The following is a 12,744-nucleotide window of genomic DNA, read 5'->3' on the forward strand; positions in this document are numbered from 1 at the left end:
CATCTTGGAAAACAGTTAAGGGAAAACAAGGAAGGGGAGAAGGAGACGAGGGGTTATTTAGTTAAAAATCCTCTTTTTGTGTAAGTTTGTGTTTCTGTCTGAACTGTACGTATTTTTTCACCACTGAGCTCAAATAATTGATGTTGTCCATCTATCACGTCTATCAATAAGCTTAAAAATAGAATCATTTGAGACCACCTGTTTTGGTCTACATCTAGAACCAGACGGGTGCCAAACCATCTCATTCCCATGCTTCTATAATATGTTATTTCATACACTTCAAGCCAAAAATAAAAGCACAAAAGTAGACTAATTTTCAACCAAAAGTCATTCGTTCTAACCTTCTTGAGTTGGTTCTCGAGCTTGACACACTCTTCTCTCTTCTGCTCCATGCTGATCTCCAGACACTTCAGCCTGTTGTCCTTCTTCAGAGTAGAGGAAGCCAGAGAGGAAGCCTTCTCCTTCAGATCCAACACCGAGGTCTGAAACGCAGACAAAGTGTGATGAGGAAGCAAGTCAATGAGCTACACACTGAGCAACTCTACTGATTAGATTAAATGCCTTGCACATCATTAGTATTGTCACTACTGCATTAAAGGATAATTCCAGTTTATTATAACTTGTGATCATTTTGGCAGTATTTTCCATTAAATATGACTGCTTACCAAAGTAATTCTAAGTTTATTATGAGGTAAAGCTGAAAGAGAATGCATGTGAAATGTTGGTAATACTCCTCCATTGCATAGTAAAACTGTTTGTGCACTAGGCCAGATCTCAGCAATTCACTTGGTGAGCACAATGTTATTCTTACCGATAGCAATGATGGCTAATATTACAATAATAAAATCCGAGTTGTATGAAACTTGAATCATCCTTTAAGGCCTCTCGACACAGTTGTGAGACTGACTCTGTCCCTTGTTCTTTTCCCATGACCTGTCTCTTTTCTCACTCTTCCAGCTCGATCCCTCCATCCGTGAAGGCTCTCTGCCTTTCCTTTCTGGTCTTTTCCTCTTTTGGTAGGGCCGGTGAAACACAAACCAACGGGACCAGAAGGAGAGACACTCAGACGTGTAATTTTACCCTTGACTGACAATACCAACTCCAGACTACGGATCATCATGTTTGACTGGGCTTTGGTCAGAGAAACCTTGCTGCTTTCTCTGATTATATTTAGGTGCGTATATATACTGCTGTTGTCAGACAAACCCCACATCTGCGTTAAGCAGCGTAGAAAGGAATGCTTGTTTTCTCCCAGAGTTTTCCCATGTATTTCTCAAATTATATAATGGGACTCTAACAGGTTTTATGACCCGGCAATTACTAAAATTAGCGGAAGAGTCCAAGTCAAAAAAGGAGGAAAGGAAACTTTTCACTACAACAACATGTGGTCATTTGTTTTTAGGTTCTGCTTTTCCCCTTTTAAAGGAATTGTTTTTGGGCAATATGCATATTCTCATTTTCATTCTCATAGTCATTTTTTGTCAAGATTTAAATGAGGAAATCAATACCACTCTCACGTCTGTGCGCTGAATAAGAAGCTGGAGGCAGCAGGCGGTTAGCTTAGCTTAGCATAAAGACTGGAAGCAGGGGTAAACAGCTAGCCTTGGTCAGTCTAAAGGTTCAAAAAATCTCTCCCTGACGCTCAGATATTAACACTGTATCTGTTTTTTTCTTTAATCTGTGCAAAACTCAAATGTAAAAACGGCAGCTTGTTGTGGTTTGCGTTCACCGTTTAGAGTGTGCACCGTGTGTCAAGCCTGAGTCCCTACCGCCGCAGCCCAGGTTGGTCTTCCCCTCTCTCTCTTTGCCTTTCCTGTTTCCCTCCAGCTATCACTATCAAAATGATACAGACGTGGCAAAAAAAAACTCTCAAAAAAAAAAAAAACAACGAACAGTTGATCTGCGGTTTCATCAGGGACCTCCTGCTGGCTCTATCTTTATAATTTGCATACAACCATGACAGTAGCATTGATCTTCTCATCGAACTCTCTGCAGGGAAGTTAATTAAGCTCCAAAAATGTTAAACAAAAACAACCCAGAAGAAAACTTAGGAGGCAAAATGCACCAAAAAATATTTTTTTTGTCTCAACACAACTGAGGAAATACCTGTTGTTGTGTCTGTATTGCATGCTTCCATGTCTCCTTACATGAAACTTGTGTGTGTTTACAGGTGCACTTTGACTTGTGTGTGGGCAAGTGAATTAAGTGTAGAATCAAACAGTGGGCTAAGATCTAAGTCTGAACTCCGTGACCTAAAATCTATATCGAGACACACTAAACATCAAAAGTTTTTTTCATGCATCAGTGCATGTATTTCATTTCTCCTGTTGGCAAACTTCTGATATGTTAAACTTTGATATAGTGGTCTAGTTAGATGTAAATAGCTACTAAACTTGCTAAGCTAACTTTACTTTAAACCCTCCTAACATCAGTTTCCTTTTAAGTAGATTTGGGGCCAGTTTTTGGTTCTGTTTTTCTAAACGATTTGGCTCTACAACTTACTTCCTCTTTGACTACTATTATAAAATGAAAGACTTAAAAACACCTGCTTTTGCCTCCTGAAGGACACTGCGTTAAAATAAAATGTTTTGCTAAATTTTGGTTTTCCTGAAGCGGTTGATTGTAACCTTCCCATCTGTGCTGTCCAACCGCTGCCGGAGGAATAATAAAGCAAAGACAGCGCTTAAAAATGCTTTGTCATCCTCTGTCTCTCCCATTCTGTCTCCGCTGTGGTGGTTTGCATGAATCACAAAGCAAGAAGAATTCATCTCCAGTCAGTGTTTGCGTCTGTTGTGAAGCATATCGTTGTCAGGGAAATGTGACTGTTTATCGCTGTTGTCCTTCAGCGCGAGGACTTTGGGAGGATCCGGGGTCTGTTCCACAGTGTTAGATCAATCACGTCTCCGTGACGGGGACGCAGAGACTGTGTTTTTCTGACTTATAGCACAGATATGGATGAGTGTGTCTGCATGTGTGTGTCTTCTACCTCACGGTCAGCCAGGTCAGCCTGCAGCTGGGAGACTTTCTCCCTCAACTCCTTCAGCTCCTTCTTGGTGGACTCCACCTCCTCCCCCTTTTCTCTTTCCTCCCTCTCGCGCTGCTCCTTTAACCGCTCGATGATTCGCTCCTGGGCATCAAAGAGGTGGAGGAAAGAGGGATGGAAGTTAGAAGAATAGAGACAGAAAGAGTCCAACAGTTCTTCACGGTCACTCAATATCAGGTTTCTATACTAATAACAGTCGCATTAAACTTTATGTACATGGCAGGTTTGACAGGATCTAACAGCCAACAGTGATTTTAGACACGTAATACGTTCTGGCACAAGATGTAATATTCACAACCACTAAAACACTACAGACGCTCTCCAGCTATAGAACAACACAGCCGCCAGTTCAAGCAAAAGTAGAAAAGTTCACACACGCAAGAGGAGCAGGCCGGCTGTGCTGGGTGTGTGTGTGTGTGTGTTCTCCTGCTGTGGTTCTATCTTTGTGAGGACCCAGCTAAGCTTTCAGCAATGACAGCGACAACACGCTCTTCAAAGTGAGGATATTTTGGCCGGGCCTCACTTCTTTAACAAGCTGATACCAAAGATTATTTTAAATTTCGATTGATCTACACCAGCGGCTGCAGCGGTGTACCGGTCTTACAGGATACTTTGATATGAAGATTGTTATCATACCATGAACATTTGCTTATCTACAGTATTGAATTTTGCTCGGTTAGTGTTCTTAAAAAAAGTATTTCAAGTTTATCAAGCTTCATGTCTGTCAGGAATTAATATTTTGTGAAATTATAATAAAGCGTTTGTTCAATTAAATTTTTTAAGGGTCATTGTAACTGAAAATAGAAATAAAAACCATGATAGTGTGAAACTCATCATAAAACCTCTTTGAAAGCATGAAAGTCTCATACTGTCAGATGAACGGATGTTTGATTAACAATGGCAGGGCAAATTCTTACACGTGAGAGCCTGGGACCAATAATTGTTTGGCATTTTTGCTTAAAAGATGAATTTAAGGTTTAATCGACTCTCAAAACAGATTGATCTTAAGACTAACTGATTAGCAACTAATTGTTACAGCTCTATTCAGAATTAAGTCTATGTAGGTAAGAGCAGGGTAAGGTTTGCAGTTTTGATTGTTAAAATTAGAGTTAGGGGCTGGTTAGCACATTATGTCAATGAGGGTCCTCTCAAATATAGACATACAAAGAGGCAATATTCATATATTCAATCGCGTTTGGGGTATTTATACTGTATGCAAAGACAAAACTGTATGAAGCACAAGATGCTATGTGTGTAAAAAACACTTAAAGGTAACACAAATTATTTCTGTTCTGCTTTGAAACATAACACAGTGTGAAACAAAGTGTGTGTGACAGAGAAAGGAGTCATACAAAAAGGAAAGCAAGAGCTGGAAAAACAGAAAGGAAGATGAAGAAAACGAAGGATATCCAAAGGCACCGAAACAATGAAAACGGAGGGAAAAAAACCTTGTGAGAGTCGCTCGAGTGAAGTTTGAGTCGCCGGCCACCTCCGCCTGCCAACACTCACACATCTAACTGACACCCTGAATATTAGTCACTGGACAATTAATAGCCCTGTTTCCTCTGTGTGTGTGTGTGCGTGCGTGCGAAGGAGATCAGCTCCGTAACATAATCACGCTTTACAGTACAAAAATATATTCTCATCAAAAACTTGAAAGTAGTCCACTGGTGTACGTGTCACTGGGTCGTTTCCCTGAATCAGGGTCGAGGCCTGGTTGTGGAATAACAGCTCATCAAACAGGCGGTTGAGGGTTCAATTCCCGTGTGCGGGCCTGTTTCGCGGCTCCAGTACCTGGCGGTGCGGTTGTTGGTTCTATTCCCGTCGGTCCGAGCACTGTGACTGCATGTTGGATGGTTCCTGAGCTTTTATGAACACAGGCTGCGAATGATTTAATAATGAAACAGCCTATGTGATTATTGGTTCATTTCCATTTATCCAGAGTCGTTTGGTCATCGCGTGGGTGGTCGGCAGTTTTGCTCATAGTGGTTTTATTAATGTAACCTTGCTCGAGGGTTGACCTGAGGTTGACCAGCTTCCAGTGTGTGTGTGAGCGTGTGTGTGCACCTTCTCAGCCAGAGCCTCCTCCAGTGTTCCCAGTGCTGTGTCAGTGTTTGAGGTGTCCGTCTGTAAAGACTTGACTCTGTCTTTCAGACCACTCAGCTGCTTCTCTTTATCCCTCAGCTGGTCCTGGAGGTTCTCTATCTACGGGGAGACAAAAGGAGAGAAAAACTCAAACAGCGCTGTTTACGATGCATAATTCACTTATTTACCAAAGAATGATACTGTGTTGGCAAGTGTATCTGTACACTGGGGCAATCACTTGAAACTAGAGTCCAGACGATAGTGAATTTCTGCAGAGAAAAGGCAATTTTTAAACACTTAAATTAAATGAGCTTTAATAACTAAAAACAACAACAAATACAACAAAATATATGTTAATAAGAATCAAAAATACAAACCTGCAGGCTATTAAAAACACTTAAAAACTACACCGAAATACACGAAATTTTAAATTATGTGGTGTGTGATAAGGGCATTGGTGTATTATAAATATTAACTGAATTATTGCAATTTGCACCAGCAGTTTCTTGTTTCTTACAGTTCGGCATGCTTTGTATGCAGATATCAACTCATCTATGACAAGTGAAAACTGTCCTATAATAATATGAGCCTGACCGATGCATCTGTCAGGCAGCGACAAAAAACGATCTGACAGTCATGAAAAATGTTCATTGTGCAAACTCAAATGTTTGTCAGTGTCATTCTAAAAGCACAATGATCACTTAAATCATCTGATTGGATTGGATTTTTAGGCTGCTCCTAAGTGCTCACACTACAAAAGTCAAGGGAACATATGTGTGTTTCTTATCTTCTTACCGGGCAGCTTTTACATTTTACTTGTTTCAAGCTTCTTTGTCCTTAATTAGATATAATAACTTCTTACGAAGATTTTATGTTAATGCTTGAAACTAGAATTTCAAGAACTGAAGTTTTGCATCAAGACTAATGTACTTATTTTTAGTCTGGCTGCAGCACCTTTAATAAAATTTTGGGTTGACATTTTCCTGTTCTGTTGGCAGATAATTTTGCTCATTTTATGTAATAGTTCCCCCATTTTATTCCCTTTCCCCTTGTTTTTAAGAGCTTTTTGCAGTGCACTGATTATTACTTATGTCTGCTTCTTCACACATAATGGATGAAACTGTCCTTTCCCCAAACCTGCAAGTGGGTGAGCTTCTCTGACAGTCAGCAAACAAACACACAAACAGCAGGAAATGCATTTAAACATCACTGAAGATGAAACCGTATTTAAAGTCTTATTCTCAGTCATCCCTCCCACATTCCCTCTGTTCAACTCCTGTTTCCACCCACTCCTTTCCGAGCAGGTGAATCTCCTCCGCCTGCTACGCTGCCCTAAATACAATGGACAACTTCTCTTACAAGGGGCCTCATGTGATTCTATGTGGAGATTTTCAGGCTATGAAAACAGCTGAAAGGCGCTGTGTCACATGCAAACTTTCTCCCTACCTTTAACCCTTTTCTCCAAACACCCACACTCTCTTTACCTCCACCTCTTTCTCCCCTTCTCCCTGCCCCCTCCCGCTTCCTTTCACAGCGATTTGCTCGCAGATTAATTTTCTGTTAAAACACAAAATCAGCAGAAATAGATGAATAGCTTTCCCCGAGCCCACGATGAGTGTGTGTGTGTGTGTGAGAGAGAGAGAGCGAGAGATCATAGACAAAGATAAGGAGTTATGTCAACTTCGTGGTATTCATTAAAAAATGGATGGAACAAAAGGTTGAACAAGAAATAACGAACCGAGGAGAAAAGAGAGGTGGAAAGCTTATGTAATGTGGTGTTAAGAGTGAACTTGTAAATTCACAAAATTTCAGCCTCCCTCTCTCTCTCTCCTTCCTTCTCTCTGCCAGAGAGGAAGCAAATCAAGCGATTGACAACCCGTCACAAAAAAAAAGAAGAGGAAAGTCAGATTGGTATGTAACCTCTGACTCCACTGCAGGTGAGACGCACACATTTACAGCACCGCAGAGTGTGTGTGTTCATACAGTAAAACACTTCCAGCGCCTCATTAATCAACTGTTCAGCTGACAGCTTGACTGACACCTCCTCCTCACACACACACACACACACACACACACACACACACACACACACACACACACACACACACACACACACACACACACACACTTGACATTGAGAGGCAGGGAGAGTCTTTGAAGCTTCCTGAAACTGACAACTGCTGGATGCCTGGCACGCACACACACACATATACAGTATTTACAAACTCTCTCTCACACACACACACACACACATTCAATCCCTGCCTGTTTTAGTCCCAAAATCGTCTGTGATAATGAGCGGGAATATGTTAACATAACAATAACCGGCTGACACTCCTCTTCATCAATGTCATCACGTTCCTCACATATAACAGAAAATTACATTTAACAAAGAAAGAGACGAGGAGGATGGCAGATCACAAGAACACCTTTAAAATTAATTCTATGCACTCATGCTAATTCCCTTCACTGCTAACATGCAATGACAGGTAAAAACAAAGGCAGAGACGGAGGAGGAAGAGGAGGACAGAGGAGCAGCTTTACCACAAGGCAAAAAGAAAAGAAATGAGGAAATCATAAGCGCCGATGAGATAAACGAGGAGTCAGCAGCATCTCTGTCTCCCTCTCAGACGCCGGACTGTATTCTATTTGAAGACAGCAGAGGTCATCATTTATTGAACGGGAGGAACTCATTAGTATGCAACTGATTTCAAACACACTCTGTCTCTCTCCTCCCCCTCCCTGTCCTGCTTTAGGTCTGTCTGCTTGATTGTCTCTATCAATTATCGGCTCAAACTCTCTAATTTCTTTTTTTTTTTTCTAAGTGACAACCGGAGGCAGAAAAAGGGGAGGAGGTTGACTTTTTATGGCAAGAGACACAAACGGATAGTAATGGGAGAATTCAGCTGCATGCTGGATTTTTTAATTTGTTAGCTTCCTCACCCTTCAAAACCAGTGTGTGTCTATGAGTGTGTGTGTCAGACAGCAAAACACTCCTGCTCATCCATCTAACTGAAGACATTACCACAAAGACACACACACACAAACACACTGAAAAGTGGGCTAAAAATATAAAGGAAGCACCTGTAACTGCCTACATGTACAATATACCTGCCTGTCTGAGCATCAATCTGTCTGCCTGCTCACCTGTCTGTCTGTCTGTTTGTGCATCCGCCTGGTTTAGCTTCCAAACTACACATTGTCTCGCAGCCCCATCTAGTGGTTAAAGTGTTACATAACAACATCATATTCTTTGTGTGTGCAGATTTCTATTGCAGGGTGTATTGCATGTGTCATGCACAACATTTTCATTGAAATAAAATTTTTTTTTACGCTCTTGAGATTTAAGCGTTCACAGTTTTTGCTGTTCTCAAAACAGGAAAAATTAATCTGCTATTTCAGTGGCGGCGACGCTGCTTTGTAAAAAATAAAGAAAAGAAGTGATGGTAGGAAGCATGAGCAGCAATTACCACCATGGCTAAACAGATAGCAAAAGCAGTGCCACTATGGAAGCTAAAATGTCCAACTAGGATGACAAGACAGTAGCTCTCACACAGTGTAACTGCAATTTGCAGGAAGTGAAGTAGATACAAACATTTAAGGTTTTAACTTTGCATTACGCGCACGTGTTCCACCTCAGCGTGTATTTTTAATTCAATGGATGTTTTTTCCAGTATTTGACGTTTTCTTACCTTCTTCTGCAGGACATTAACTTTGCGTTCCTTGACGTCCAGCATGTCTTTGAGGTCCGTGATCTCTCCATGCTGAGTACTTTTCTCCTCCGTCAGCTCTGAGATCTGTTGACTCTTTTTAGAGAGGAGGGATTCCTTTTCCTCGAGACGCAGACGAAGAGCATCCACCTGTGCACAAACACTCACCATTAAAAGTCAGTGGAAATTAATATTTATAAACCAAAGATCAATTTTCTATACATAGAGCAATAAGTACTAATAGAAGGGTAACTGTACTTCAGTCTGTAGTATAGCGGCTCTCTGTTCCTTGGCAGTGAGTGACTCCTTGAGTACGTCCACGTGCTGTTTACTGTCAGAAAACTGATTGTTCAGAGTTTCCAGTTTGGTCCTGAAAGCCAACAGCTCGCTGTCCTTACGACTCAGGTCCTGCTTTACTTGTTCCATCTGAGACACACACACACACACACACACACATTACGAGAGAGGGGGAGATAGAAAGAGACCAAGTTAGAGTGTGTACTAAAGAAGACTACAGCTTAATTCTACTAAAATGTATTAAAATCCACTACAAGCTTTACTATGTGAGCACTTGTTCTTGCACTAGCTTGAAGGAAGAAATATTTGTAGGACAGACGGCGTGTGCTGTGACCGGCTACTGTGTCATTCAATGCTCAGGAAGCTGCGAGTTCAATCATAGACACATAAAGGCCTTAAGGACTCGCTTGTTTCTAACTTCTCTCCTGGGAAGCAAGCGACAGTTAGACACACATCTCAGTAAAGTCAGTGCAGTATTACACACCAATTAAAACCATAAAATGCACTTCCCAACTACTTTTTTGTGCTGTGCCCAAAAATTATTAAAAAGAAAAAAAAAACATGAAATCTTCATCAGCAACACAGTTTAAGTTGTTTTGGCATATGGGCACTGGCCCCAGCTGAAATCTGATTGGCTCCTGAAGTGCTCCAGTTCACTTCAGAGCACTTCAGTGGCTGACTTTTTGAGCGATTTCACCCAATTCAAAAGCATCTTCTATTTTGAAAATATTACACTGCGCCTGCACCACAGAACCTGGAGCTAACTACCTGTATGATCTTTGAGCCCCCTGATGTTAATGTGACTGACGACACCACACAAACATGATAATCTACCTGCTGAACTTGTCTGTCTAAGTTTAATTACTTGTTAGCTGGCTAGCACTAGCCGGCAAAGCCAAGCATTGTTGGTAGGTAATGCTATCTAGCATACACACGGTGTTCTGTATAGGTTCCAGTTAGGCCAACAAATATTTTGGCATGTAGATAAAGCTTAGGATCTAAAGGACTGTGGGGACAAGAACTTTATCTCCGCAGGAAAAAACATTGTTGTCTGGCACCTGAGGGAGGTTTTGTGATTATTTACTTGTCTTATACTCAAATGTTCCTGGAAGAACCTTTGTGGCCCCTGATTTAGAAAAATCCTAGATCCCCCTTGCTTTGGGATCGCAGTAACGGGGGGTGAATCAATTAAACATGATGCACTAATACACTGCACCCAAACCACACAGGAAAATCAGCCATAGAGTAAAGAAAAAAAAGCAGCCACTAGCTGAAAGAAACCTCATGCAGCAAGAAAGAGACGTAGGTTAGAGATACTGTAGCACAGTTCAGACTGCAAGAAACAACAATTACTGTCAACAACCATTGATCACAGACAGACTGCGAAGCAATGACCTTCCCAACTTGTGCATATGAGCAAATAGCATGTACTAAATTACAAGACAATAAAGTAATGGAGTGACAAAATGTGACCAGCATTTGAGAGTAGTTGCTCCCTGCTGTCTGAACAGTCACAGTACTTGGATTCTACTGAGACTCTACTCAAGTAGCAGCCATTAGCCGTTAGTCAACCTGGGAGACAGAAAGATGGTGAAAGAAAGAAAGAGCACAGAGCTGTGTCTCTTACTGCAGACACCTCCCGCTGAAGCTCATTGGCTCGTTGCCTTAGTTCCTCCTTCTCTGATTGGCTGTGCGCTAGCTCTTCCTTCAGGTGCTCAACCTGGCAGGAGAGGAGGGCGTCACCACAGCCACAACATATCAGCCGCCGCAGTCGCCGGCCACTCTGACCACATGCGGCACATCCGAACACCTCACATGCTGGGACAGTACATGAAAAGCACCAACTGTACGCCCTGCCCTGGATCAGCGCTACCACCGTGCACCAGCATGAGTACAAAAATATCCTGTCTTTATGCTTGAATTTCTTACGTTTCCAGGACCCAAGAATCATGCAACCAGTTTCTCACATAAACCATAAAAACTTTAAGAGAGGAAAAAGTGTTTTTTTTTTACAATTGCATCACTTCCTAGTAATTCAACACACAACTTTATTGACAATGACATAAAATAAAGTAATCCTGAGTCTAGCACAAAATCTAGGGTATTGATTTTGTACTAATTGTTTTAATCAGAACACACTCCTCTCACCTGTTTCTATGCCTTCCTTTGCACTTATAATATTGTTTCACAGTGGTATGTCCACTGGAGAAAATCTTACTTGAACGCATGAGTAGTTATCTTGGTTTGTAATTTCTCTAAAATAACAAATGGAGATTTAAGGTTGTTGCATCAGAGCTGCCTCTGCTGATAACGTCTATATTTTTTTAAAACAAGTACATAAGGCATATAGAGTGTTCTTATAATAATAAAAGAATGCATGCTAACAATAAAGAAATTAAAGACAGAAAATGTAATGTGGTTCAAATGTGACATACAAAAACAAAGACATTTCAACAGAGAAAGCGTATCGTGACAGAAGTACTGGTTTGTTTTTATGTTCTACTGTAACCCTTTTGGTTCTTGACACTCAAGTTGTATTTGTCAAGTGCAAAGAAGTCGAGTTATTTCCCAGCAAAATCCTGCAATCTTTCAAAACACAGAAAGAAAAACAAGCAGATCAGGTGTGTGTGTGTGTGAATCTGTCACCTTGTTCTTCATGAACTTGGAGTGGGATCTGTAGACCTCCATCTGTTTGATCTCCTCCTCCCTCTCCTCGCTGCTCAGAGCCCCGTTGGACTTGAGCATATTCACCTCTTCCTCCAGCTCTCTCAGGCCGCGCTCCATCGAGCTGATCTTCGCGTCCTGGCAGGACATCAACATGTTCAAGTTAAGACCAGGTGTGATCGACTGTAGCTCAGCCATAAACATGATCAGGAAATGAAATACAGTCCTTCTGTATTTCTGACAGATGAGCAATCAAAGGAATGTAGCATCAGCTACACTGATGGATTGAGGAATGGATCATACTGTACATGCTGAAGGCAGGAAAGGCTAATAACTGAGTTGCTAACAGAATTTACTGCCTTGATCCTCAATATAAACACTATCCAGCTAGCGGCATTGAAGATGTAGTGTAAACATGAACAATATGAAGAATGAACAATAACTGTACTGGTGTGAACATGTCTGCATTATGTACTATGTACTGCAACAGGAAAACTGTTAATATTGCAGGTTTGAAAATCTGTGACTACCTGCAGAAGCACCTCCACCAGAGGGTGCAATTTGAGTTATATTCGGAGCTCTGTTAATTGTTTTGCTATGTTAGGAAACTCAAACATGTTATTACATGATAAACACGAAAATTTGAGAAATAATATTGTGCAAGAAACCTGCACTAAAAATAGCTGTGGGTTTGTGTTAAATTTCCAGAAAGCATGTTTGCAACACCTTGTGGACAAACGTTTGAATGAAGCTGGACATCCGAGGCAGTTCATGCACACAAATAAGTGATGAATGCAAGCAAACATATTTAATGATTATTGATAATAAATATTGTTCCATTGATACTGGATATTTGAGGCTGATATCAATATTTGGGAGTAATGTGATAACGATATATTGGCTGACAGAAGCACTTTTAACAGAAACAAACTTATAAATCCCTTA

General features: G+C 41.0%; 1 protein-coding gene across 2 annotated transcripts in view; it reads right to left on the bottom strand.

The window, feature by feature from the left end:
• The window catches only part of LOC121625548 (ELKS/Rab6-interacting/CAST family member 1-like), a 132,843-nt gene that overhangs the window by 86,896 nt on the left and 33,203 nt on the right, over positions 1–12,744 (bottom strand). The window contains exons 8-14 of one of the 2 annotated variants that reach the window (XM_041963669.1): positions 11,782–11,937; positions 10,763–10,855; positions 9,097–9,264; positions 8,821–8,988; positions 5,111–5,248; positions 2,987–3,127; positions 342–482 (exon numbers count right to left, since the gene is read on the bottom strand). In XM_041963669.1, coding sequence (XP_041819603.1) covers positions 342–482; positions 2,987–3,127; positions 5,111–5,248; positions 8,821–8,988; positions 9,097–9,264; positions 10,763–10,855; positions 11,782–11,937 — 1,005 coding nt within the window. The remainder of the gene's footprint in view (positions 1–341; positions 483–2,986; positions 3,128–5,110; positions 5,249–8,820; positions 8,989–9,096; positions 9,265–10,762; positions 10,856–11,781; positions 11,938–12,744) is intronic. The other variant, XM_041963670.1, reaches the window with a different exon arrangement.

This window comes from Chelmon rostratus, chromosome 22 (assembly GCF_017976325.1).
Source record: "Chelmon rostratus isolate fCheRos1 chromosome 22, fCheRos1.pri, whole genome shotgun sequence".
In the NCBI taxonomy this organism is placed as follows: Eukaryota; Metazoa; Chordata; class Actinopteri; order Chaetodontiformes; family Chaetodontidae; genus Chelmon; species Chelmon rostratus.